This window comes from Saimiri boliviensis, chromosome 2 (assembly GCF_048565385.1).
Source record: "Saimiri boliviensis isolate mSaiBol1 chromosome 2, mSaiBol1.pri, whole genome shotgun sequence".
Classification (NCBI taxonomy): Eukaryota; Metazoa; Chordata; class Mammalia; order Primates; family Cebidae; genus Saimiri; species Saimiri boliviensis.
In genome coordinates, this window is record NC_133450.1 from 112,960,854 (window position 1) to 112,987,424 (window position 26,571).

Sequence of the window (26,571 nt, forward strand, 5' to 3'; positions counted from 1 at the left end):
TTACATTGCATCTTTTTCTTCCCTTTACTTTTAATCTTTTCAAATCATTTAAGCTATATTTCTTTTTTTTTTTTCTTGAGATGGAATCTTGCTCTGTCACCAGGCTGGAGTGCAGTCGTGCAATCTTGGCTCACTGCAACCTCCATCTCCTGGGTTCAATCAATTCACCTGTCTCAGGCTCCTTAGTAGCTGGGATTACAGGTGCACGCCACCACACCTGGCTAATTTTTGTATTTTTAGTAGAGACAGGGTTTTACCCTCTTATCAGGGTGGTTTCTAACTGCTGACCTCAAGTGATCTGCCTCCCTCGGCCTCCCAGAGTGCTGGAATTATAGTGGTAAGCCATCATGCCTGGCCTTAAGGTGTATTGATTGCCTTTTATTGGGAGTGTTTGTGCTTTAATGTAAATGGTGATGTATTCTATGAGTTTAAATCTGCCTTGGTAACTGTTTTCTACTTGTGGCACCTGTTGGATTTTTCGTTTTTCCTTATTTTAAAATGTTTGCCTTTTTTTGTTCTTGGTATTACTCTATTCATGTTTGGCAAAAATTTTTGATTATTTATTTATTTATTTATTTATATTTTGAGATGGAGTCTGGCTCTGTTACCCAGGCTGGAGTGCAGTGGCGTGATCTTGGCTCACTGCAAACTCTGCCTCCCAAGTTCAAGCAATTCTCTTGCCTCAGCCTCCAGAGTAGCTCAGATAGCAGGCGCCTACCACCATGCCCAGCTAATTTTGGTATTTTTAGTAGAGTTGGGGTTTCACTATGTTGGCCAGGCTGGTCTTGAACTCCTGAGCTGAGGTGATCCGCCCACCTTGGCCTTCTAGAGTGCTAAGATTACAGGTGTGAGCCTCTGCACGCACCCTATTCTAAAAAATTTTTTGGCTCATGATACAGTGCTCAGGAGATCCTGAGAACCTATGTCCCAGTTTTTTCCTTTCTCTCCTTTCTTATGTTCTTTTGGACTGATAAATGTTATTGCCCTCCCTCCCCCTCTTAGCTTACTATTTGTCTTAGTCAGTTTTGCCCTGCTGTAACAAAACATAGAAAACTGGGTAATTTATAATGAAAGGAGATTTATTTCTTATGGTTCTAGGTGGGCTGAGAAGTCAAAGAGCGAGGGGACCTCATCTCACAAGGGTCTTTCTGCTGCATCACCCCAAAGAGCCCAGGTTGAGGGGGAATACTGTGATAATGGCATTAGTTCATTCATGAGAGCAAAGCCCCCATGACTTTCTTAACCCTGAAAGGTTCCACCTCTCAATGTTGTTGCACTAGGAATTAAGTTTCCAACACATAAATTTGAGAGATGTTCAAACCATAGCACTAATAATATATTTATTTTATTCCTTTTGTTTTGTTTTGCTTTGTTTTGTTTTTGAGACAAGAGTCACCCACACTTCAGTGCAATGCTGTGATCTTTGCTTACTGCAACCTCTTTGCCTAGCTAATTTTTGTATGTTTAGTAGAGAAAGGGTTTTGCCATGTTGGCCAGGCTGGTCTTGAACTCCTGGCCTCAAGTGATCCATCCACCTCAGCCTCCCAGAGTGCTGAGATTACAGGCATGAGCCACCACATTTGGCCTATTTTATTCTCAAGTAGATAATTTGAGGGAAAAACATGGCTTCTTGACTTAAAAAAAAAACAAAAAACAAGAAGCATGAATTAAGATAATATAAAGACTGGATAATATCAAGACTTCAGTAAACTTGAACTATATCCCTTTTGTCTAGACTTACATATTGTAGGTTTATTTTATTTTATTTTATTTTATTTTGAGACGGAGTTTTGCTCTTGTTACCCAGGCTGGAATGCAATGGCGCGATCTCGGCTCACTGCAACCTCCGCCTCCTGGGGTCAGGCAATTCTCCTGCCTCAGCCTCCTGAGTAGCTGGGATTACAGGCACGTGTCACCATGCCCAGCTAATTTTTTGCACTTTTAGTAGAGACGGGGTTTCACCATGTTGACCAGGATGGTCTCGATCTCTCGGCCTCATGATCCACCTGCCTCGGCCTCCCAAAGTGCTGGGATTACAGGCTTGAGCCACCGCGCCCGGCATACTGTAGGTTTTATATGCTTTTTATATTTTAAACCCCATGAGACATTTTATTGCTTATACATTTTAGCTTTATTCATATTACATATTCAGTTTTTCTTAATATTCATTTCTTTCTGCATATTTTTGCTTCCATTTGGCTGAAGCTTTTCAAAACAACAAAAGGTACCAGTCTGCAGATTCAAGAAGCACTGTGAGGTCCAGGGATAAGGAAAAAGAAAACCACATCTAGAAACATCACAGATAAAGTGCTGAATCTTGCCTTCTTTTGCTTTTCTGTGCATTAATCTGGATTTTTTCTTCTGCCTTGTCATCTGGTTCATGAATTTTCTCTTCAGCTCTATCTAATCTGTCCTTAGATCCATCCATTAATTTCTTGATTTTAGTTACTATATTTTTAAGTTCTAAAAGTTCTCTTTGGTTCTTTTATAATTTATAGCTTACCACTGAAATTCTCTATCTTGTTTTACATTAAAAGATTAACATTAAAAAAAATTTTTTTTTTGAAGACAAGATCTCACTCTGTTGCCCAGGTGGAAATGCAGTGGCACAATCTTGGCTCACTGCACCCTCTCCCTGGCTCCAGGAATTCTGCCTTAACCTCCTGAGTTCCTGAGACTGCAGACGAATGTCACCACACCAGGCTAACTTCTGTATTTTTGTGGAGACTGTGTTTCACCATGTTGCCCAGGCTGGTCTGAAACTCCTGAGCTCAGGTGATCTGCGTGACTCAGTCTCAAAAATTGCTAGGATTACAAGCATGAGCCACCACACCTGGCCAAAGGTCTGTTTTTAATATTTTTATTATTTTAATCTCCTCTGTGTATGTTATCTTTCTTTCATGTAGACTTTCAGTCGTGTGATATGGTCTTTCTGTATTTTGGTTATTTTTTGATGCTATGCCAGACATTGTATAGGAAAAACTGTAGAGATTAAGTGTGGCTCTTACTCCTGTTTTCTTTTAGAGAGGATTTATGTGTTTTTTTGCCACTAGTAATTTTTGAGGGGCTGAGGGAATGCAAATTATTCAAAGCCTTCTTAGTCTGGTCAGGAATTCAGATGTTTTGAGGCTAGGACTCAGTACCTATTAAGCCAAGTCTATGTATGGTTTACTGTTATTACTACCTTCTAGCCTCTGAGTTCCAACTTAAAGCCAAAGATGTGGCTGGATACAAGAGTCTTTTTCCTTGAACTACAATTTTTGTTCTCTTTTTCTTACATCTCTTAAGGAAGAGTCTCCTCAGATTCATACCCTCTCAATTAGAACTTCTGTAATGGAATGGTACCATCAGTGGGAAAGCATACCACATATTAGGCTTACCTCTCTGGCCTTCCATTCTTTTTTGATTTGGGCCTTCATAATTGTCCATTGTCTCAGTAGCTGTTTTATGCCTTTAGACAAATGAATTGTGTGTGTGTGTGTGTGTGTGTGTGTGCGCGCGCACGCGCATGCTTATTTGGACAACAGGGTTGATTAAACCACTTATTGCACCATTGGCAGGGGAGGACTTTCTATACTCATTAGTTTATTTTTAAGTTGTTCTGAATTACATATTTGTTATGATACTTTTAAGATCATTGATCGAAAGTAATGTGTATATTGGCCCTTTTTCTAGGTGCTACCATATTGGGGAAATCCTCATGATAGAAAAGTCATCAGAAGGTTCTGGAGTCAGGTAACATTCTACTTACTGCATACATACATACTATACATGCAGTCGTTATTTCTGTAATTGATGTGGATAATTTCTTTTAGACAAAATCTTATCTGTTACATATTTCTGGACAGTGATCAAGTGTCTGTTTTTCTGATAAGAATCCTTTTTCTGTTGTAGGCAATCAGCTGGACTTGATTTCCAAGATGAACTAAGAATCATTTTTTTGAGACAAGATCTTGCTCTTTTGTCCAGGCTGGAGTGCAGTGGCATGATCATGGTTCACTGTAGCCTTGACCTCCTGGTTCAAGCAATCCTCCCACCACAGCCTCCCAAACTACAAGCATGCGACAGCATGCCCAGCTTATTTTTGGGACTATAGGTGCGCGACACCATGCCTAGCTAATTTTTTAGAGATGTGGTTTTATCCTGTTGCCCAGGCTGTTCTCAAACTCCAGGGCTTAAGCGATCCTCCTGCCTTGGCCTCCCAAAGTGCTGGGATTACAGGCACGAGTCACAATGCGTGGCCAGAATTGTTTTTCTTTAATAAGCTGAAGACTACTTTTCAGCATAGTTCATGGTAACGTGACTGCTTTAAAAACAGATACAGTGACTGGGCATGGTGCCTATAATCCCAGCGTTTTGAGAGGTCGAGGCAGGAGGATCACTTGAGCCCAGGAGTTTGAGACCATCCTGGGTAACATAGTGAGACTCTGTCTCTACATAAAATATAAAAAATTAGCCAGGCATGATGGTGCATGCCTGTAGTCCCAGCTATTTGGGAGACTAAGGCAGGAGGATCACTTGAGCCCAGGGGGTTGTGGTTCTAGTGAGCCATGCATGCTGCTGGATTCTAGCTTGGGTAACAGAGCGAGACCCTATCTTAACAACAAAACAAGAAAGAAAATCCCACAGTATGGTACACTTCACTGCACATCTCCCTACCATATGGGAGAAGCACATCTTCAGGGCTGCCTTAAACATTTTGGCCCTAGAAAAACAGTCCATACATCAGTTCCTAATTATGAATTATTAGGTATCTCTTTTCACCCTTCCCCTTTTATATTTACAGAAGACCCTCTACACTCAGGATGCCCCCTTCCATGTGGTTATTACCAGCTATCAGCTGGTGGTGCAGGATGTAAAGTATTTCCAGCGGGTCAAGTGGCAATACATGGTACTGGATGAGGCTCAGGCGCTCAAGAGTAGTTCCAGGTAACATGAGTAGTAGAAACCAAACTCAATGAATTGGGTTAAGTATATACACATACACACATACATACACACATATATACATGTGTATATATGAATGAAGATACGAGGAGTTTTATTTTATTTTATTTTTTTTATAGAGACAAGGTCTCGCTTTGTTGCCCAGGCTAGTCTCGAACTCCTGGCTTCAAGCGATCCTCTCGCATCGGCCTCCCCAAATGTTGGGATTACAGGGATGAGCCACCTGTCCAGTATATGAGAGATTTTAGAATGTGACACAATGTGGTCTCTGCATCAGTCATATACCTGATCAGAAGGCATAAATTCCCTTTTTAATTTTTTCGTGGAACACAAATGTTAATGCCAAGAATACCAAGACTTTTACCAGCTTTTATCTTCCTCTCAAGAATGTGACATTTTTCATGGGTCCAAAAGAAAAAAAAAAATTATAAAAGAAAAAATAATTTCTGTGACATGGGTCCAAAAGGAAAAAAAAGAAAAAAAATTTTAAAAAGAATGTGATTATTTTTACATGTTGTTTCTTCAGCGAAAATTTCTGTACAGGAAGGATTCTCTGCCCTTGCTTTAAGTTATTATTTTAGACAGGAGTTCTAAGGAAGTAGAATGTTAGGTTATGTGGATTGGGTACTCTTTTTTTTTTTTTTTTAAATGTAGATTGTCTCAGTACCTGGATGGTTTTCCAATCTCCAAGAATACTTTTAAGTTATGTGTTTAGGCCGGGTGTGGTGGCTCACGCCTGTAATCCTAGCACTTTGGCAGGCTGAGGTGGGTGGATCACCTGAGGTCAGGAGTTCAAGACCAGCCTGGCCATCATGGTGAAACCCCATCTTTATTTAAAAAAAAAAAATATGTGTTTAAAATATGTCAATACCTTTGAGGTCCCAAACTGAATATCAAGTGTTACTTACTGATATTAAACCCCAGGTTTGATGTATTTTTATTAAGTCTTGAGTCCTTAGCACTTTGTTAGATAGAGGTCCATATTAAGTGGCTGGATAATATTTTCTGTGGAACTTTCTTTTTTTTTTTTTGAGACGGAACAGAATTTTGCCCTTGTTGTCCTGGCTGGAGTGCAGCGGTGCAGTCTTGGCTCACTGCAACCTCTGCCTCTTGGGTTCAAGCAGTTCTCCTGCATCAGCCTCCCACGTAGCTAGGATTACAAGCACTTGCCACCATGCCCGGCTAATTTTTGTATTTTTAGTAGAGATGGGGTTTTGCCATGTTGGTCAGGCTTGTCTCAAACTCCTGACATCAGGTGATACACCCACCTCGGCCTGCCAAAGTGCCGAGATTACAGGTGTGAGCCACTGCACCCGGCCTCCTATGGAAGTTTCTATCCTCAGAAAGGCATTACTTCCTACAGCATTCTTTTTTTTTTTTTTTTTTTTTGGAGATAGGGTCTTGCTCTGTTACCTAGGATGGAATGCAGTGGCCAAGTTGGGGCTTACTGCAACCTTGCCCTTCCTGTCTCAAAGGATCCTCCCACCTCAGTCTCAGAGCTAGGACTATAGGAGTGCACCATGCCAGGCTAATTTTTTGTTTTTGTGGTAGAGACATGGTTTCTCCATGCTGCACAGGTTGGTCTTGAATGCCTGGACTCAAGCCTCCCAGAGTGCTGGGATTACAGACATGAGCCACCATGCCTGGCATACTGCAGTTCTTTGAAGGAGCATATGCCTGTGGCCAGGGGCAACAAAGACTCATTTTACATTTTCTTCTCACATACTTCCCCTGTAACTGCCCCCTCCAAACTCATACTGGAAGTGCACAGGTTAATAATTTTAGCACTTTATACTACAGATATGTACTTTCTAATTAAATGACTTATGTCAGCAAAACTGACTAAAGATAATAGAAGAGTTTTTTTGTTGTTTTTTTTTGAGACAGAATTTCGCTCATTTCCCAGGCTAGAGTGCAATGGCGCGATCTCGGCTCACCGCAACCTCCGCCTCCTGGGTTCAGGCAATTCTCCTGCCTCAGCCTCCTTAGTAGCTGGGATTATAGGCACGCGCCACCATGCCCAGCTAATTTTTGCATTTTTAGTAGAGACAGGGTTTCACTATGTTGACCAGGACGGTCTCGATCTCTTGACCTCGTGATCCACCCGCCTCGGCCTCCCAAAGTGCTGGGATTACAGGCTTGAGCCACCGTGCTCGGCCCAGTAGAAGAGTTTATAAAGCCAGAAATGATCCTACTCTGCCAATTTGAGGCTATTTTTTCTAAATCCTAATATTATGTTTTCAGTAGAGAGGAGTTGTTTTCCTTGGAAGTTTCCTGTTTTCAGCTTTGTTGAATAATGTTTTACAGTTGAATACATGATGGGGTACTTGATTCTGAATGTTAGTTTTTTGGAAGGCGTTTTTGTCAGTATGGGGTCTCAGTAGGATAATTAAAGAATGATTTGTTGCTAACATGAATTTGTAACTTATCTTATTAAACAGTGTTCGTTGGAAGATCCTCTTACAGTTCCAGTGTCGGAATCGTCTTTTGCTAACCGGGACCCCAATTCAGAACACCATGGCAGAGGTAGGCACTAGCCCAGGTCCCAGGTTTATATCTTCATAATGCAGAAGGGTTCCAGCAGAGCAGAGAATTCTTCACCCGTTCCCCTGCAGTGCTACTGCTTTGTATAAATTACAGTCCCCATATAAAAGACTTGCCCTCAGTCATCTTTTAGGCATAGGTGTCATTCTTGTTTCCTTATTCTCTGGCATAAGGCCAGTGAATTACTGTATTCTTTTGTATTTATGTAATAAATACTGTTTACTTTAGAAAATGTAAACATCTAATTGCAGAGACTTATTTTTGCTTGAGTTGAAAGATAATATTTGTTAACACAGAGGGGAGCTAAAATTTTTGGGGGCAGTTAATTGATCATCTAGAATAAGGATCAAAAAACCTTATAGAGGCTGAGTGCAGTGGCTCATGCTTGTAATCCCAACAACATGGGAAGTTGAAATGGGAGGATCCCTTGAACCCAGGAGTTCAAGACAAGCCTGGGCAACATGGTGAAACCCCAACTCTACAAAAAATAAAAAAAATTAGCCAGATGTAGTGGTGCACACTTGTAGTACCAGCTACTTCAGAGGCTGAGTTCAGATGATTGCTTGAATCTTGTGGTTGAAGTTGCAATTAGCTGAGATCGTGCCACTGTACTCCAGCCTGGGCAACAGAGTGAGACTCTGTCTCAAACTTCACACCCCTGAAAAAAGAAGAAAACTTTATAGAAACTGGCAGATAGTATATAGTTTATAGAGTTTGCAGGCCATACAGTCATGGTTGCAACTACTCAACTTTGCTTGTCTACTAAAGTACCATTAGACAATGTATAAGTGAATAACCATGACCATTTTTCAATAAAACTTGATTTATAATAGTGGTAGACCAGACTTGGCCCAACAGGCCATCATTTCCTAACCCCTAATCTAGGATTATTGGTAGCAAGTTATTCTACCTTAGGTTGTGTTCGATTATGGAATGGATTTTTATAAGAAGATCATTAGAACTATCCCATCGCAAAATCTGAGCATGACTTGCACTTTCAAACTTTTAGTTTGAAATTAGTTGAAAAATTATCACATTTTGCTACAGTACCTAATAAAATTAGATTTGGTTGATGAGGCAAGCATGTAGCTGAATTCTTTCATTCTCTCTCACTCACACATACACATGCATCTCTAGGCAGTTACACACTTAATATACCTGCAGTTTTTTCTTTCTCTCTCTCTCTATCCTAATACATCCTCATACACTGTCATTTTTGTTGCTCTACAGCTATTTCATTTTTGTCTTTGTTTACAGCTTTGGGCTCTGCTGCATTTCATTATGCCAACATTATTTGATTCACACGAGGAATTTAATGAATGGTTTTCCAAGGACATTGAGAGTCATGCCGAAAACAAATCTGCTATTGATGAGAGTGAGTAGTATTATGAGCTAATTTTCTTCCTATCTACCCATCGGTGTAGGCAAACACATAATTGCATGTTTTATTTTATTTTATAAATTTTTCTTCCAGTATACATAGACAAATTGGGGAGGGGAGGTGGAACTTTTTGCTTGTAAAATAATTATGTTTTTTGTACATATTTAACAGAGTCAGAAAAGGACTAGTTTAGATGATTACTACTATAGTCTTGACCAATCAAGGCATAGCAGGCATGATTCATAAAGTAGTAAATTTTACCTTGCAGAATTCCCATTTTTTATTTAGATCTTGAAAAGTTTATATTGGCCAGGCACAGTGGCTCATGCCATAATCCCAGCACTTTGGGGGCTGAGGTGGGCAGATCAGCTTAGGTCAGGAGTTCAAGACCAGCCTGGCCAACCTGGTGAAACCCCATCTCTACAAAAATACAAAAATTAGCCGGGTATGATGGTGGTTGCCTGTAATCTCAGCTACACAGGAGGATCAGGTGGGAGAATTGCTCAACCCTGGGAGGCGGAGGTTGCAGTCAGCCAGAATTGCACTATTGCACCCCAGCCTGGGTGACAGAGCAAGACTCTGTCTCAAAAAACAAGAAAAATTCATATTTAATTCTTTTTATAATGGGTCAAGGCTTTTTTCCTGTAATAAAAACAGGAAATAATAGAAGGATCAGTTTTGTTATTTTCTGTGTATATTAGGATTTGTTTCCATTGTGAGCATTTTAAACCTTGTTTATCAGTACTTTTGATCTTATTTAATAGTATCTCCCTGATTTTAAGAACATTCTGGAGCGTTTATTACACAGACATGAGCTTTTTCACTATGAGAAAAGTTCTTACGTGATTTCACACTATGAGTTGTTAATTTGCTGACGTCCTTTGGAAGATAATTTTTGGGGAACAGTGAGTGTCCCAGATAATTTTTGTTAGGCTTATAACCCTATTACTAATAAAATGTCCCTAAAAGTTAAAAATGAATTCTAATTTAAATAGAGTCTAATGCATTTACCCTATAGCAGCTTGACTATAGCAAGATGGTATAGAAAGTTTAAATCCCTTGCTTTCCTACTTGGGTAAAAGTTTCAGTCTACTTTCAGAGAATCATTGAGCCAAAGGATTTTTGAAGAATTTAGTGAGAGATTAATGTGATATTTGTTTCTGTTGTTTTTGTGAAATCAGTATAATGTATTATTTGGGGGCCTCCTGGCATTTCAGATCAACTTTCTCGCTTACACATGATTTTGAAGCCATTTATGCTGAGGAGAATCAAGAAAGATGTGGAAAATGAATTATCTGACAAGGTAAGGAAAGAAGAAGACCTCATGTGTTTAAGCTTGAGTAGGCACCAACTTAGGATTCCAGGGAGAAAATTTATTGATACATGTTTAGTTGAAGTTTGCTTGAAGGAAGACATTTAAACTTGCATGGAACAAAGAGGACTTAAAATGAGGCAAATAATTGAGGAAAAAAATACCTTTTTTCTTTTTTAAAGTGCTTTTTACTAGAGATTTTGCAGCATTGCAAAAGTAGAAAGATAGTATAATGAATGAATCCCCTTGACCCATTGTTCCATGACAACAATCAGTAACTCTACTTGTCTCATATTCAAAAGCAAATCCCAGATGTGCTTTATAAATAAACATTTGTTGATAAAGCATTTTCATGTGTATTTCTATAAATGATTTGTTTTTTGTCAGACACCATGTAACCACATGCCATTATCACACCTATTAAAAAAGAGCAATTCCGTGTTAGCATCACGTATCTAGTCAGTGTTCAAGTATCTCCAGTGGTCTGTGTGTGTCTGTCTCTCTTCTTCAAAGAATTAATTTGTCAGAATATGGATACAAGCAAGATGCACACAAAATATTTGGATGATCTGTCTCTCAGTATCTTGTTTATTTATTTCTTTTTTTTTTTTTTTTTTTTTTTGAGACGGAGTTTCACTCTTGTTACCCTGGCTGGAGTGCAATGGCGCGATCTCGGCTCACCGCAACCTCCGCCTCCTGGGTTCAGGCAATTCTCCTGCCTCAGCCTCCTGAGTAGCTGGGATTACAGGCACGCACCACCATGCCCAGCTAATTTTTTGTATTTTTAGTAGAGACGGGGTTTCACCATGTTGACCAGGATGGTCTCGATCTCTCGACCTCGTGATCCACCCGCCTCGGCCTCCCAAAGTGCTGGGATTACAGGCTTGAGCCACCGCGCCCGGCCGTTTATTTATTTATTTATTTATTTTGAGCTGGAGTTTCACCTTGTTGCCTAGGCTGAAGGGTAGTGGTGTAATCTCGGCTCGCTGCAACCTCTGCCTCCTGGGTTCAAGTGATTCTCTTGCCTCAGCCTCCTGAATAGCTGGGATTACAGGCATGTACCACCACACCCAGCTAATTTTGTATTTTTAGTAGAGACAGGGTTTCTCCATGTTTGTCAGGCTGGTCTCAAACTCCCGACCTCTGGTGATCTGCCTGCCTTGGCCTCCCAAAGTGCTGGGATTACAGATGTGAGCCAACATGCCCAGCCCATTTGTTTGTTTCATTTGAGGCACGGTCTTAGTCTGTCATCCAGACTAGAGTGCAGTGGGACACTCTTGGCTTACTGTTGAGTCAACCACCTGGGCTCGAGTGATCCTCCCACCTCAGCCTCCCAAGTAGCTGGGATTACAGGTGTGCCCCACCATACCCGGCTAATTTTTGTATTTTTTTTGTAGAGACCAGTTTTGTCATGTTGCCTATGCTGGTCTCAAACTCCTGAGTTCAAGGGATTTAACCACCTGGGCCTCTGAAAGTGCTGGCATTACAGGTGTGAGCCACTGTGCCTAGCCTCTTAACTGTCTTTTAATCCCTCCCTTCTTTTTTTACCCTCGTAATTTTCTTTTTTTTTTTTTTTGTAAGACAAGGTCTTACTCTGTCACCCAGGATGTAGTGCGGTGGTGCAATCTCTGCTCACCTCAGCCTCAACGTTATCAGCTCAAGCAATTCTCCCACATCAGCCTCCTTAGTAGCTGGAACTACAGGCATACACCATCAGACCACTAATTTTTTTTTTTTTTTTTTTCCCTAGAGACAGGATCTCGCTATGTTGCCCAGACAAGTCTTGAACTCCTGGGCTCCAGCAGTTCTCCCACCTCAGCCTCCCAAAGTGCTAGGATTATAAGCATGAGCCACCATGCTAGACTTAAAAAAATAAGGGATTGTATATATAGCCTCTTCAAAGAGAGGAGTAGGACTGTATCTTTATTTAGTTTTTTTTTTCCTCAGAGTCTTGATGGCAATTTTTTGTAATTGGCTGATTTTACCTAATAAATAATAGTAGGAATGTCACATAGATACAACTGATAGAAGGAAAATCTTTTATTTAAATAATGAATCCCTAAGGCATTTATATTTAAAGGGTTTTGTAGACAATAGCAGTTCATTGTTCAAAAAAAAAATTTTTTTTTTCCTGAGGCTGGTTTTTACTCTGTCACCCAGGCTGGAGTGCAGTAGCCTGATTGTGGCTAACTACAACCTCAAACTCTTGGGTTCAACGAATCCTCCCACTTCAGCCTTCCTAGTAGCAGGTACTATAGGTGCATACCACCATGCCTAGGTAATTTTTTATTTTTTAATTTTTGTAGAGTCAGGGTCTCACTGTGTTACCCAGGCTGGTCTCAGAACTCGTGGGCTCAAGCAATCCTCCCACCTTGGCCTCCCAAAGTGCTGGGATTACAGATGTGAGCCACTGCTTCCCCCTAGTTTATAATTGTCGTTTAGTGCTATGTAGGGAGGTGATCTGAAGATGTAGTATAGTTCGTAACCATTGTGTATAGTGTGTGTTTCTTAAACATCATTTAGTGTTTCTTACAGTTTTGTTAGAGAAAGAGAAGGCATTAAAGCAGAGACGTGAGCTGAGTTTCAGAGGATGAGCTGGCATTTACTAGGAAAATATGGTGGGAATGTGGGGCTAGACAATAAGGGCAGCATGAGCAAAAGTAGAGTATCTTTCAGATATGCAGCCTATTTTGGCTAACTTTCAGACCATTGTAGCTAAGTGGTATGTAAGGAGGTTATGATGATGATTAACTCGGACAGTAAGATAGGTTTGATTATGGGAGACTTTATTTGCTGTGATGAGAAGTGTAAACATTTTACTATAGGCAGAAATGCCCATTGAAGATTTTTCAGTGGTTGAATTCCTTTATAAGCTATATGTAAAAAGTATATTACAACCAGAAGAAACTGGAGGCAGGAAGACCCCAAAGTATTATCGGTCTATACTGTATCAGATGAGGGCCAGCAGTAGGACAATGGGAATAGTTAGAAAGGGTGGTAGATTTTCACACTAAATTGAAGGATTTGGGAAATACCACTAGAATATAGATGTGATAGAGCATTCAGAGGTGAATTAAGTTTGTCTTTCCCAACTGAAGGAATGGTAATGCTGTTAACCAATTTAGTAAATTGTGGAAAAGAGAACTGTTTTTCTGACACATTACATATACAGATTGCTGCAGACTGAGTGGTACTGTTAGAGTTAGTAATTGCAGGTATTGGCCTGGGTATGTTTGGGAATATATTTTTGTATGTTACTGTGATGACTGTTAGTCGGTGCTATTAGAAATGGAAGAGATTGCCCAGGCAGAGCAAACGGAGTAAGTAATGAAGAGGGCCACGGAAGGAACATTTTTTTTTATATGATTGTCCACATTCACAGGTTTATAGAGATACTGAGTTCACATATGTTGTTTTCTCAATCATAATATGGCTTTGTGTGTTTTCAGCTTTAAGCTTATACTGAATTTTCTTAAAAATTTCTTTTCCAAATATAAATGTTTTTACTGATTTTTAGATTGAAATTCTAATGTATTGCCAACTGACGAGCCGACAGAAGCTGTTATATCAGGCACTAAAGAACAAAATTTCCATTGAGGATTTATTGCAGTCTTCTATGGGCTCTACCCAACAAGCACAGAATACCACCAGCAGCCTCATGAATCTGGTCATGCAGTTTAGGAAGGTAAGAGCTTAGGTCAGTTCCTTTGAAGTTTTGGTGTTTGTTTTTTCAGGTTTTTTGAGGCAGAGTCTTCCTCTGTTGCCCAGGCTGGAGTGCAGTGGCATGACCTTAGCTCACTGTAACCTCTGGCTTCAGGGTGATTCTCTTGCCTCAGCCTCCCAAGGAGCTGGGACTACAGGAGCCTGCCACCATGCCTGGCTAATTTTTATATTTTTAGTAGAGACGAGGTTTCCCTATGTTGGCCAGTCTGGTCTTGAACTCTAGGCCTCAAGTGATCCACCCACCTCAGCCTCCCAAAGTCCTGGAATTATAGACGTGAGTCGCTGCCCTTGGCCTTGAGGTTGTCTTTATTAACCCACTTCAAGAGAAGGAGTCTGTCCTTGATACCAAATAAACAAAGGCTGTTAATGAAATGAAAATGGGGAAGTATACATCCCCAGAGGTAAATCTTTGGAATTTGGGATCCCCTATCATTACATACAATAATGTCTGCCTATGGTAATATTGCCTTACCATTTCCCTTCCTTTTAGGTATGTAATCACCCAGAGTTATTTGAACGGCAAGAAACTTGGTCTCCATTTCATATTTCCTTAAAGCCATACCACATTTCAAAGTTTATCTACCGTCATGGACAGATCAGGGTCTTCAACCATTCACGAGACAGGTAGGCAAGTATTACTCTCTGTTCACTATAAGTGTTTTATAATTTTATAATTTTTATGGCTTAGTAGATAATTTAGTGGAGAATATATGAGTTCCCCAATAATGAGGCATTTAAGCAAAGGTTAGACAACTGTTTGTTGAGGAATCTTTTTGTTACCGAGGCTGGAGTGCAATGGCACGATCTCGGCTCACCGCAACCTCCGCCTCCTGGGTTCAGGCAATTCTCCTGCCTCAGCCTCCTGAGTAGCTGGGATTACAGGCATGCACCACCATGCCCAGCTAATTTTTTGTATTTTTAGTAGAGACGGGGTTTCACCATGTTGACCAGGATGGTCTCGATCTCTTGACCTTGTGATCCACCCGCCTCGGCCTCCCAAAGTGCTGGGATTACAGGCTTGAGCCACCGCGCCCGGCCCCGAGGAATCTTATGGAAGGAATTTGAGCACTGTTAAAACTTCACACTGGCCTTAAAGGCCCTAGTCACTTCAGTTCTTTGAATCAGGAATGTGCACCGATTTGTAAATATGTGCTTGCCACAAGCATGAATAGCAGATATCTATGCCCCATTGCTGAAACTGGTTTGTGGTGGCTTAGTTTACACTTAGAATTGCACTTGTAGAAGAACTGATTGGATTGTAAGTTAATCAGATTTTCCTTTTCTCAGTAAATCTGATTTACCACCTTTTAGTAAAGTTTGAAGTGATTGTTAAGGTAATATGCTAGAGACCACTTGCATTCAGAAAATAGATGTGTAGTCCATTCCACATCTGTGAGTTAGGATGGCCCTGGCTTCTGGATTTTTTCACAAGTTCCCAGCGGTTTCTCCTGCTTAGCAACATTTGAGAACCATGGATTTAGAAAGCTCTTTTGTAGAGAAACTCATCACCAGTATTTAGTTTAATGAAACTGAAACTGAAATACATTTCTTGGATTTTACTTTATGAGTTCTTTGTAGTACCAGGTTAATATTTAACTTGAGCAGGGGGAAATAGGCCAGAGGTGTATTGCTTTTTGTTTAACATGGTGTATGATACCTTAGGGCACCAGAATTGTGATTCTCTGAAATAACATCAGACTACTTTTAGCTTGTATTATGTTCTTACACTTTCGTTAAATACTTCATACTTTTTGACTTGTATGCTATGATTATTGTGTGGTAATATGACAAGAAACTTTTAAAAAGTGGAACAGTTTCAAAACTAAAAGGTTTTACTTCGTATAGAACGTGTAGTCTAGTTAACTTTCCATTATTTGTATTTGGGTTTGGCTTTATTTTATTTATTTACTTTGCAGGTGGTTAAGGGTTCTTTCTCCATTTGCACCAGACTATATCCAACAGTCTCTATTTCACAGAAAAGGTAGGTATTTTGATCTTTGCGAAAGGAGGTTTGTCAGGGTTTTATCAGGATGCTCTTTGTTTTGCTAAGAGACTGATTTAGAACAAGTATTGGTTTTGCCTATATGCTAGGTGTTTATTTATAAAATCTTGATAAGATTTAATTAAGGAAATTAGTTATCTCTATAAGCTCTGTGATTTGTAGCCATAACAGGAAGAAGTAGAAAGTAGTTTTATTGACTTTCCATCTTTATTTTAGGCCTGCCTTTCAAAATTCTTCCCCTGAAACTTGACAGAGTCAATGCCGGACGCTCTAATTAATGAGACTTCCTTCCTTCCTTCTTAGCCTAAGGAAAATAAACTACTCAACTTTGTGCTCTGTCCAAAATATTAAGGCTAAGGTTCAGAACATTTTACCTCTGTCCTGTCCTTTTTCCTGGCATTGGGCAAATAGAAGGCATTTAAGCAAGAATCCAGAAATCCCAAAAGTAACTTAGGAGCCATCTCAAGTCTGGTCCATATATGCCATGTCTCATAGGCCTGCCTCTCTTACCTGTAATTGTAGTATAAAGGTATGGCACCCTAACTTCCACAGTGGTGGCTAGATCAGAACCTTTAGAATAGTGTTTTGTTCTTAAGTCAAAACTCAGCAGTTGAGCAGGCTTTAACTGAGCATCATCTCTTGGTTTACTGTTGGGTTTCAAATTGTCCTTTAACATTCCAGGTATTAATGAAGAAAGCTGTTTCTCTTTCCTTCGCTTTATTGATATATCTCCAGCAGAAATGGCAAACTTCATGCTTCAGGGACTTTTGGCCAGGTGAGAGGTTTGCTTATTATTTGATAAGAGAGCAGTTAGAAATAAATGGGATAGATACTGAATACTGTGGAATTAAATTTTTAATATTGTGTCATCTTAGAGAACTTGCCGTTTATTTTCTTTTGTTAAGAATAAAGTTTGTTGGCCAGGCATGGTGGCTTACGCCTGTAATCCCAGCACTTTGGGAGAGTGAGATGGGTGGATCACTTGAGGTCAGGAGTTCATGACCAGCCTGGCCAACATGGTGAAACCATATTTCTACCAAAAATACAAAAATTAGCTACGTATGGTGGTACACCCCTGTAATCTCAGCTGCTTGGGAGGCTGAGGCAGGAGAATTGCTTGAACCTGGGAGGTGGAGGTTGCAGTGAGCTGAGATCTTTCCACAGCTCTCCAGCCTGGACAACAGAGCGAGACTTGGTCTCAAAACAAAACAAACAATAAAAAGAATATAATTTTTTATTTATCAGTGAATTGTACTTTTTTTTTTTTTTTTTTGAGACGGAGTTTCGCTCTTGTTACCCAGGCTGGAGTGCAATGGCGCGATCTCGGCTCACCGCAACCTCCGCCTCCTGGGTTCAAGCAATTCTCCTACCTCAGCCTCCTGAGTAGCTGGGATTACAGGCACGTGCCACCATGCCCAGCTAATTTTTTGTATCTTTAGTAGAGACAGGGTTTCACCATGTTGACCAGGATGGTCTCAATCTCTTGACGTCGTGATCCACCCGTCTCAGCCTCCCAAAGTGCTGGGATTACAGGCTTGAGCCACCGCGCCCGGCCTGAATTGTACTTTTTTTTTGGTCATTTTATAATTGCATGATGCTTCATAATATACCTTAAATAGACCAGGTGCAGTGGTTTATGCCTGTAATCCAGTACTTTGGGAGGCTGAGCCAGGTGGATCACCTGAGGTCAGGAGTTTGAGAGTAGCCTGGCCAACATGGTGAAATCCTGTCTCTAATAAAAATACAAAAATTAGCCCAGCATGGTGGCATGCATCTGTAATCCCAGGTATTTAGGAGGCTGAGGTGGGAGAATTGCTTGAACCGAGGAGGTGGACGTTGCAGTGAGCTCAGATCGTGCCATTGCACCCTATCCCAGACAACAGAATGAGAATCCATCTAAAAAATTTTTTTCATTAATTAATTTATATATATATATATATATATATATACACATACACACATACACCTTAAGTATAAACTGTTTGGGCTTTTCTTCCATAAATTCTAGTAAGTCTGTTATGTTTTACTTGTTTCTGCAGGACAAATGGTGGCTAGTGATCCATTTAGTTAGTGGTGATTGCAGCATAGTGTGCCTCAAGTGTTCTGGGAAGTTTAATTCTCTCTTCTTTGGCATAATGGCTCTCACTGATTTTATTACTTTTTGTTTAAATCAGGCATCCCCAAACTACGGCCCACGCATGCGGCCCCCTCACGCCATTTACCCGGCCCCCCGCCGCACTTCAGGAAGGGGCACCTCTTTCATTGGTGGTCAGTGAGAGGAGCACAGTATGTGGTGGCCCTCCAATGGTCTGAGGGATAGTGAACTGGCCCCCTGTGTAAAAAGTTTGGGGACGCCTGGTTTAAATGGTTATCTCCTTAATATGAAGGGGGTTTTTTGGTTACTTTTGGTTTTTTCTTCTTGTTGTTGTTACGGAGTCTCACTCTGTCTCCCAGTCTGGAGTGCAGAGGCTCAATCTTGGCTCACTGCAGCCTCCGTTTCCTGGGTTCAAGTGATTCTCCTGCCTCAGCCTCCTGAGTAGCTGGTATTACAGGTACACACTACTACACCCAGTTAATTTTTGTATTTTTAGTAGAGATGAGGTTTCACCATGTTGGCCAGGCTGGTCTTGAACTCCTAATCTCAGGTGATCCACCCACCTTGTCCCCCTAAAAGTGCTTGGATTACAGGCATAAGCCACTGCACCTGGCTGAAGATGTTTTTATGATACGATTTTTTTTGTGCTGGAGGTGAATGTTTCTGTTTTCTTTCTCTTTTCCTTCATTTTGGAGACAGGGTTCTCGCTCTGTCACCAGGCTAGAGTGTAGTAGCACAATCTTGACTTTACCTCCTAGGTTCAAGTGATTCTCCTGCCTCAGCCTCCCAAGTAGCTGGGATTACAGGGATGTGCCATCACGCTTGGCTATTTTTTTGTATTTTTTTTTTTTTTGTAGAGGCAGAGTTTCACCATGTTGGCCAGGCTGTTCTGGCCAGAACTCCTGACCTCAATTGATCTGCCCATCTCGGCCTCCCAAAGTGCTGGGATTACAAGCATGAGCTGCTATGCCCAGGCAAGCTGAATGTTTTTTTTTTGTTTTTTGTTTTTTTGAGACAGAGTCTCACTCCTTTGCCCAGGCTGGAGTGCAATGGTGCTATATCTGCTCACTGTAACCTCCGTCTACCGGATTCAAGCGATTCTCCTGCCTCAGCCTCCCAAGTAGCTGGGATTACAGGCATGCGTCACCATGCCCAGCTAATTTTTTTTCTATTTTTAGTACAGACTGGGTTTCACTGTATTGGCCAGCCTGGTCCCAAACTCCTGACCTCAGGTGATCTACCCACTTCAGTCTCCCAAAGTGCTGGGAATACAGGCATGAGTCACTGCACCCAGTGAATGTTTTTTAATACTGATAGGAACTTTGCAGAGGATTTTAGTTTTCATACTAGCAAACCATGTAATGTGAAATAATTTATAGAAGAAAAATATGAAACTGCTTTATCTGCAAGTAGGAAAGAACTGTTTCTAAAATGATAAAGATTTGCAAAGGTTTATGTTAATGAGAGACAATTCTTGGATCATTCATTACTGCTATGAACGATCCTCAAACCTCCATGGAGCACTGAATAAGCGTGTCTGCTGTGGTTTATTTCAGATGGTTAGCTCTTTTCCTGTCTCTGAAAGCCTCCTACAGGCTCCATCAGCTACGCTCCTGGGGAGAGCCAGAAGGGGAGAACCAGCAGAGATACCTGAAAAACAAGGATTTCCTTCTTGGGGTTAATTTTCCACTCTCCTTTCCAAACCTTTGCAGCTGCCCTTTGTTAAAGGTAAGCAATTATTTGAGCATAAATTTCCTACTTAGTATCTTCTTTCCTTTTGTTTGAATCAGTAAAAATAATAATAAAAATAATAAAGTAAACGAAGGGCTGACAGAACCAAAGAGTTCCTAGAGGAGTGGATGGTGCAGTCTATTGAGTTCTAACTGAATTTGCATTTTGTATATATATTTTTGCGTGCATTTATTTTTTCAAAATTATTTATTTTTTAAATAACTTTACTGTGAAGTCCACAGATCTTAAGTTTACAGCTCTGTGAATTTATATATGTGTATACACTTGTTTAACAACCACCTAGATCAAGATATAGAAAGAACACTTCCAACTCCCTCAAGCTCCTTTACATTTAATACCTCTAGTTTAGAAAAAAACAAACCAACAATTAAAGGTAATTGCCATTCTGCCTCTGTCACCATAGATTATTTTTGTCTGTTTGTGAACTTATGTGAATGGAATTATTTTATATGTATTATTTTATATGTCTTTTGTAACTGGGATTTTTCACTCAGTATTATTTATGAGATTTGTCCATGTTGTATAAAGTATTCTTTTTTATGGCTATGAAGTATTACATTGTCTAAATAGACCGCAGTTTATTAATCTGTTCTACTGTGGTAGATATTTTGAGTGTTTCCATTTCTAAGCTATGATGAATAAAACTCCTGTGCACATTTGTGTACATATTATTTGATGATTGCAAACACTACTTTCTTTGGAGTTTATATCCGAGAATGGAATTGCTGTACCACCAAGTATATCTGTGTTTGATATACGTTGCCAAACGTTTTTCCAAAATGATTTTATAAATTTACATTTGCATCTGCAGTGTGTCTGAGATTTGCTGTTATTCACCATCCTCCACTATACCTGGGAATGACAATCTGTTTTATTTTGTGTGTGTGTGTGTGTGTGTGTGTGTGTGTGTGTGTGTGTGTGACTCCTTATGAATAATCATTTCTTATAATTTTAATTATTTTTTTTGAATGTGTAGTGGCATCTCATTGTGATCTTAAATTGTATTTCCATGTAATGTAATGATGTTGTATATGGTTTCATACAGTTTTTGGCCCTTACAGGATAGTAGGTGACAAGGTGAAATTATAGAATTGACATTATATATGTAGGTCCAGGTCATATGGAGCCTCAGAATTCCCGAGGGTTTGGACTTTATTCCAAGTGAAATGAGTAATACTAGAGAGTTGTGAGGAGTGATAGTTCAGTTGTTACAGTCCTTCAGCTAGATTAAAGTTTATCCTATAGAAAACTTTATGAGGTAGTTTGATATGAAATGAAGGACATTCTTTGGAATAGAATTAGATTACGAATTCCTTTTCTCAACCCCTAAATTTGGTAATATATGTTACTACTATAATACATTTTTACTAGTTCTGCTTTTTGTACAAAAAGCACCATTCTTCCAAGGGATTGTTTTGCCCTATTATGTAGACGGCTGCATTTTTCTTAATGCTAGAGATATGTATCACTCATTTGTATTATTCTCTGTTTCCTGAAAATATTGTCCTATGTTGCAGAGTGTCTGCTTAGTGAGGTCCTTAATGACAGTTAGAATTGCCTGACAAATGCAGATGTATGTAGTATGTTTTATGGGAAACTTGCCATAAAAATCTAAGTTTACCCATTTGAAAGATTCACTTCCATTTACTCATTTTAATTTTATCCCATGTTGTGGATAGACATTTGTTCTTAAAGTGGTTTAGAGTATACACTGGATTAATGAGCCAGCGGGCTGTGGAGAGCTGAAAGCATATCATATATGTGTGGAGACACTGTTCTGCTTTCAATGTCATCATCCTTATCTCCAACATATGTATGTATATTGAAATACCAACCAAGTAGTGTATTTTGCTAGAGCTCATTTTTCTCATAATTAATTATAAGACTGTCATCCAGACATGGTGGCTCATGCCTGTAATCGCAGCATTTTTTGAGGCCAAGGTGGGCAGATCCTTTGAGGTCAGGAGTTCAAGACCAGCCTGACCAATATAGTGAAACCCTATCTCTACTAAAAATACAAAATTAGCTGGGTGTGGTGGCGCACGCCTGTCTCCCAGCTCCTCGGGAGGCTGAGGAATGAGAATTATTTGAACCTGGGAGGCTGAGGTTACAGTGAGGGGAGATCCTGCCACTGGACTCCAACCTGGGTGACAGAGCAAGACTGAAATCTAAAAAAAAAAACACTGTCAATTTTTAAAAGATCTCTGCTTTCAGGGCCTCGAGTGTTGGTTGGTTTGGGCTTGTAATCCTAGCACTTAGGAAAGCCAAAGTGGGAGGATCGTTTGAGCCCAGGAGTTCAAGACCAGCCTAGGCAATATAGTGAGACCCCATATCTACTAAAAACAATTTAAAAATTAGGCCGGGTGTGGTGGCTCATGCCTGTAATCCCAGCACTTTGGGAGGCTGAGGTGGGCAGATCCCTTGAGGTCCGAAGTTTGAGACTAGCTTGGCCAACATGGTGAAACCCTGTCTCTACTGAAAATACAAAAAAAAAAAAAAGATTAGCCAGTTGTGGTGGCAAATGCCTGTAATCTCAGTTACTTGGGAGCCTGAGGCAGGAGAATTGCTTGAACCCAGAAGCAGAGGTTGCAATGAGCTGAGATTATGCAACTGCACTCCAGCCTGGGCGGCAGAGCGAGACCATGTCTCAGGGGAAAAAAAAAAAAAAAGAAATCTTCGCTTTCACCCAAGCAAAATGATCTTAAGATGTTATCCAGTCTTAAAGATTAGCCCAGGTTTTGAATAAAGAACAAGAAGTTCCAGATCTAACAATTAACAACAATGTAGGTGCTAGGCATGGTTGCTCATGCCTGTAATTCCTGCATTTTGCTAGGCTGAGGCAGGATGATGGCGTGAGCCCAGGAGTTCAAGACCAGCCTGACCAACACAACAAAACCCTGTCTCTACCAAAAAAATGCAAATATTTGCCAAGCATGTTGCTGTGTACCTGTAGTCTCAGCTACTTGAGAAGCTGAGGTGGGAGGATCGCCTGAGCCTGGGAGGTTGAGGCTACAGTAAACCGTGATCCCACCACTTCACTCTGACCTGGGTTACAGAGTGAGACCCTCCACGTCTTTGCAAGAATATGGTATTTTCTGTCTCTTCGTTTAAACTTTGTTGGGTGGTAGTGTCTCATTGTGTCTTTTTTTTTTTTTTTTTTTTTTTTGAGACGGAGTTTCGCTCTTGTTACCCAGGCTGGAGTGCAATGGCACGATCTCGGCTCACCGCAACCTCCGCCTCCTGGGCTCAGGCAATTCTCCTGCCTCAGCCTCCTAAGTAGCTGGGATTACAGGCACGCGCCACCATGCCCAGCTAACTTTTTGTATTTTTAGTAGAGACGGGGTTTCACCTTGTTGACCAGGATGGTCTCGATCTCTTGACCTTGTGATCCACCCGCCTCGGCCTCCCAAAGTGCTGGGATTACAGGCTTGAGCCACCGTGCCGGCCCTTCATTGTGTCTTAAAGTTGAATTTCTCTTGTGAAAATGATATTGAATACCTTTTCTGGTGTTTATTCCCCATTTGGATAACTGCCTTTATGAAATGCTTGTTCAGAACTGTTGCTGTTTTTCTATTGGGGTGACTGTATTTTTCTTATGATTTGTAGTTCTTTGTATATTACAAATAGCTTCTACTCTGTAACTTTCTTTTCAGTGGTACCCTCTGCAGCCTCACCTTTTTATTGAAACAGGATCTGGCTTGTTCTGTTGCCCAGGCTGGAGTGTAGTGTACTGATGCAGTCATAGCTCAGGGTTGGGCTTAGGTTTAGGTTAGGTTTGCTATGTTGTTCTGGCTGGCCTTGAACTCTAGCCTCAAATAATCCTCTGGCCTCAGCCTTCCAGAGTGCTGGGACTTGGTCATGACCCACTGCACCCAGTCTTAGTAGTGTCTTCTGATGAATAGTTACCAGTTTTTGTGTCCTGTTTAAGAATTATTTGCCTCCACCGAGTTCATGAAGATAATTCTATTTCTCTTCATATCCCATTTATTGAAAAGACCTTTCTTACTGGACTGTAGCATCACTTTTGTCAAATAGGTATCTATATATGTGTTACTCAGTTTCTGAACTCTGTTCTGTTCTTTTAACCCATTTGACTATCCTCGAACCATTGCCACTCTGTTAATAACTACAGCTTCAGAGTGTCTTGATAATTGGTGCACAGGTCCTCTGGCTTTGTATTTGTTCTGTATAATTTTGGCTGTTCTTAGACCTTGGTGTATTCATGTAAATTTTAGAATTGGCTTATAAATCTTATTTTATCATATTTTCTTTCCCTTTTCTGGGTAGTAGCAGGGTCTCACTATGTTATATCCAGGCTGGTCTTGAACTCCTAGGCTCAAGCAGTTCTCCCACCTTGACCTTCCAAAGTGCTGGAGTGCAATGACACGATACTGGTTCACTGCAACCTCTGCCTTCTGGGGTTCAAGCTATTCTCCTCCCTCAGCCTCCCAAATAGCTGGGATTACAGGCACCTGCCACCACACCCGGCTAATTTTTGTAATTTTATTAGAGAGGTGGTATCTTGCCATATTGGCTAGACTGGTTTCAAACTCCTGACCTCAAGTAATCTGTGTACCGTAGTCACCCAAAGTTCTGGGATTACAGTTGTGAGCCACTGCACCTGGCCAAAACCAATTTAAATGTTTGGCATTTTATGCAGTTCATCAATTTGTCTTTGTGGTCTGGCTGTTTTAGGCACTTTTAAGGTTAAGTGTTTGCTGAATGACTTAGTGAATAATGACATTATATTAATGCACCAATATATTAATACCAATATTGGTGCATTGGTACTATTCTTTGGAACATGATGTGTATTAATCTGAGGGAAGGTCTTCTAGCCTAAAATTGCAAGTATACAATTTTGTGAAGCTCTAACTTCTCGGGGTTTAGGGGAAGTGGGTGGGATAGGTAACCTGATCATTTATTGATAAAGTTATTTTTGCCCTGCATTTGATCTGAGAACTAGAAGTGATATTCCCTGGGTAGTAAGGAACAAGAGAGAGAAATAAATCTATAGGACCTGCAATTGAAATTGCTAATGAGTTCAGCTGTGGATTTTAGCCCCTGTAGTAGTAGTTATACCTATATAACTTACTATCCTAAAACCTAGAGATTAAAACAATAAACACTCAGTATCTCACACTGTTTTGTTGGCCAGGAACTGGGGAGGAGCTTAGCTAGGTGGTTCTTTTTTTTTCTTTTTGAGAGAGTCGCACTTTGTTGCCCAGGCTGGAGTGCTGTGGTGTAATCTTAGCTCCCTGCAACCTCTGCCTCCTGGGTTTCAGTGATTTTCCTGCCTCAGCCTACTGAGTAGTTGGGATTACAGGTGTGGGCCATCATGCCCAGCTAATATTTTATTTATTTTTTTTAGTAAAGATGGGGTTTCACCATGTTGGCCAGGCTGGTCTTGAATTCCTGGCTTCAAGTGATCTGTCCACCTTGGACTCCCAAAGTGCTCAGATTACAGGTGTGAGCTAACGTGCCTGGCCATTTTTTTTTTTTAAGATACATAGTCTTCCTTTGTCACCTAGACAAGAGTGCGGTGGTATAGTCGTGGCTCACTGCAGCCTCTACCTCTGCAGCTCAAGCAGTCCTCCCACCTCAGCCTCCCAAGTAGCTAAGACTACAGGCACATGCCACCACACCCAACTAATTTTGGGATTTTATTTTTTTTATTTATTTTTTTTTTGAGGCGGAGTTTCGCTCTTGTTACTCAGGCTGAAGTGCAGTGGCGCGATCTCGGCTCGCCGCAACCTCCGCCTCCTGGGTTCAGGCAATTCTCCTGCCTCAGCCTCCGGAGTAGCTGGGATTACAGGCATGCGCCACCACGCCCAGCTAATTTTTGTATTTTTAGTAGAAACCGGGTTTTACCATGTTGACCAGGATGGTCTCGATCTCTTGACCTCGTGATCCACCCGCCTCAGCCTCCCAAAGTGCTGGGATTACAGGCATGAGCCACCCCGCCCAGCCTGAGATTTTATTTTTTTTTAAGAGATGGGTTTCAATATGTTGCCCAGGCTGATCTTGACCTTCTAGTCTTAAGTGATTCCCCTGCCTAAGTCTCCCAGAGTGCTGGTATTAGGTGTGAGCCATTTCCCCGGCCAAAGAATTTGTGACCATATCTTAAAACTACTACAGCCCCTTACTGGCAAGGCTAATCCCATTATATCAGATATAATTTGTTGTATTTTTTTTGTTGTTGTTAATTGTTGAAATTTATTTTGAATTTTCTGTTCTGAGATTTTGGCTTAGACTGTAAATGGGTTCTGACTCTTACACTAGTTCTTAACCAGTTTTTCAATTAGAAAGGATTTTGGCCGGGTGCGGTGGCTCAAGCCTGTAATCCCAGCACTTTGGGAGGCTGAGGCGGGTGGATCACGAGGTCAAGAGATGGAGACCATCCTGGTCAACATGGTGAAACCCCATCTCTACTAAAAATACAAAAAATTAGCTGGGCATCGTGGCACATGCCTGTAATCCCAGCTACTCAGGAGGCTGAGGCAGGAGAATTGCCTGAACCCAGGAGGCGGAGGTTGCGGTGAGCCGAGATCGTGCCACTGCACTCCAGCCTGGGTAACAAGAGTGAAACTCCGTCTCAAAAAAAAAAAAAGAAAAAGAAAGGATTTTGGACTCTCTCCTTGTACTCTGTGTTTCCCATATTTCTTCACAGCAAATGTTAGCTGAGAAAGACACTAACTATAGTTTAATAACGAGGTTTCATTTTCAGCAAGAGTTTCGCTCATGTTCCCGAGGCTGGAGTGCAATGGCGTGATCTCGACTAACCGCAACCACTGCCTCCTGGGTTCAAGCGATTC

At 40.8% G+C, this 26,571-nt stretch overlaps 1 protein-coding gene across 3 annotated transcripts in view; it reads left to right on the forward strand.

Moving 5' to 3' along the window:
* Positions 1–26,571, forward strand: part of INO80 (INO80 complex ATPase subunit) — a 153,171-nt gene that overhangs the window by 57,240 nt on the left and 69,360 nt on the right. For all 3 annotated transcript variants that reach the window (XM_039462863.2, XM_074394073.1, XM_074394072.1), the window contains exons 15-24: positions 3,676–3,735; positions 4,787–4,929; positions 7,389–7,473; positions 8,749–8,866; positions 10,090–10,175; positions 13,702–13,869; positions 14,398–14,531; positions 15,824–15,888; positions 16,591–16,684; positions 19,561–19,732. In XM_039462863.2, coding sequence (XP_039318797.1) covers positions 3,676–3,735; positions 4,787–4,929; positions 7,389–7,473; positions 8,749–8,866; positions 10,090–10,175; positions 13,702–13,869; positions 14,398–14,531; positions 15,824–15,888; positions 16,591–16,684; positions 19,561–19,732 — 1,125 coding nt within the window. The remainder of the gene's footprint in view (positions 1–3,675; positions 3,736–4,786; positions 4,930–7,388; positions 7,474–8,748; positions 8,867–10,089; positions 10,176–13,701; positions 13,870–14,397; positions 14,532–15,823; positions 15,889–16,590; positions 16,685–19,560; positions 19,733–26,571) is intronic.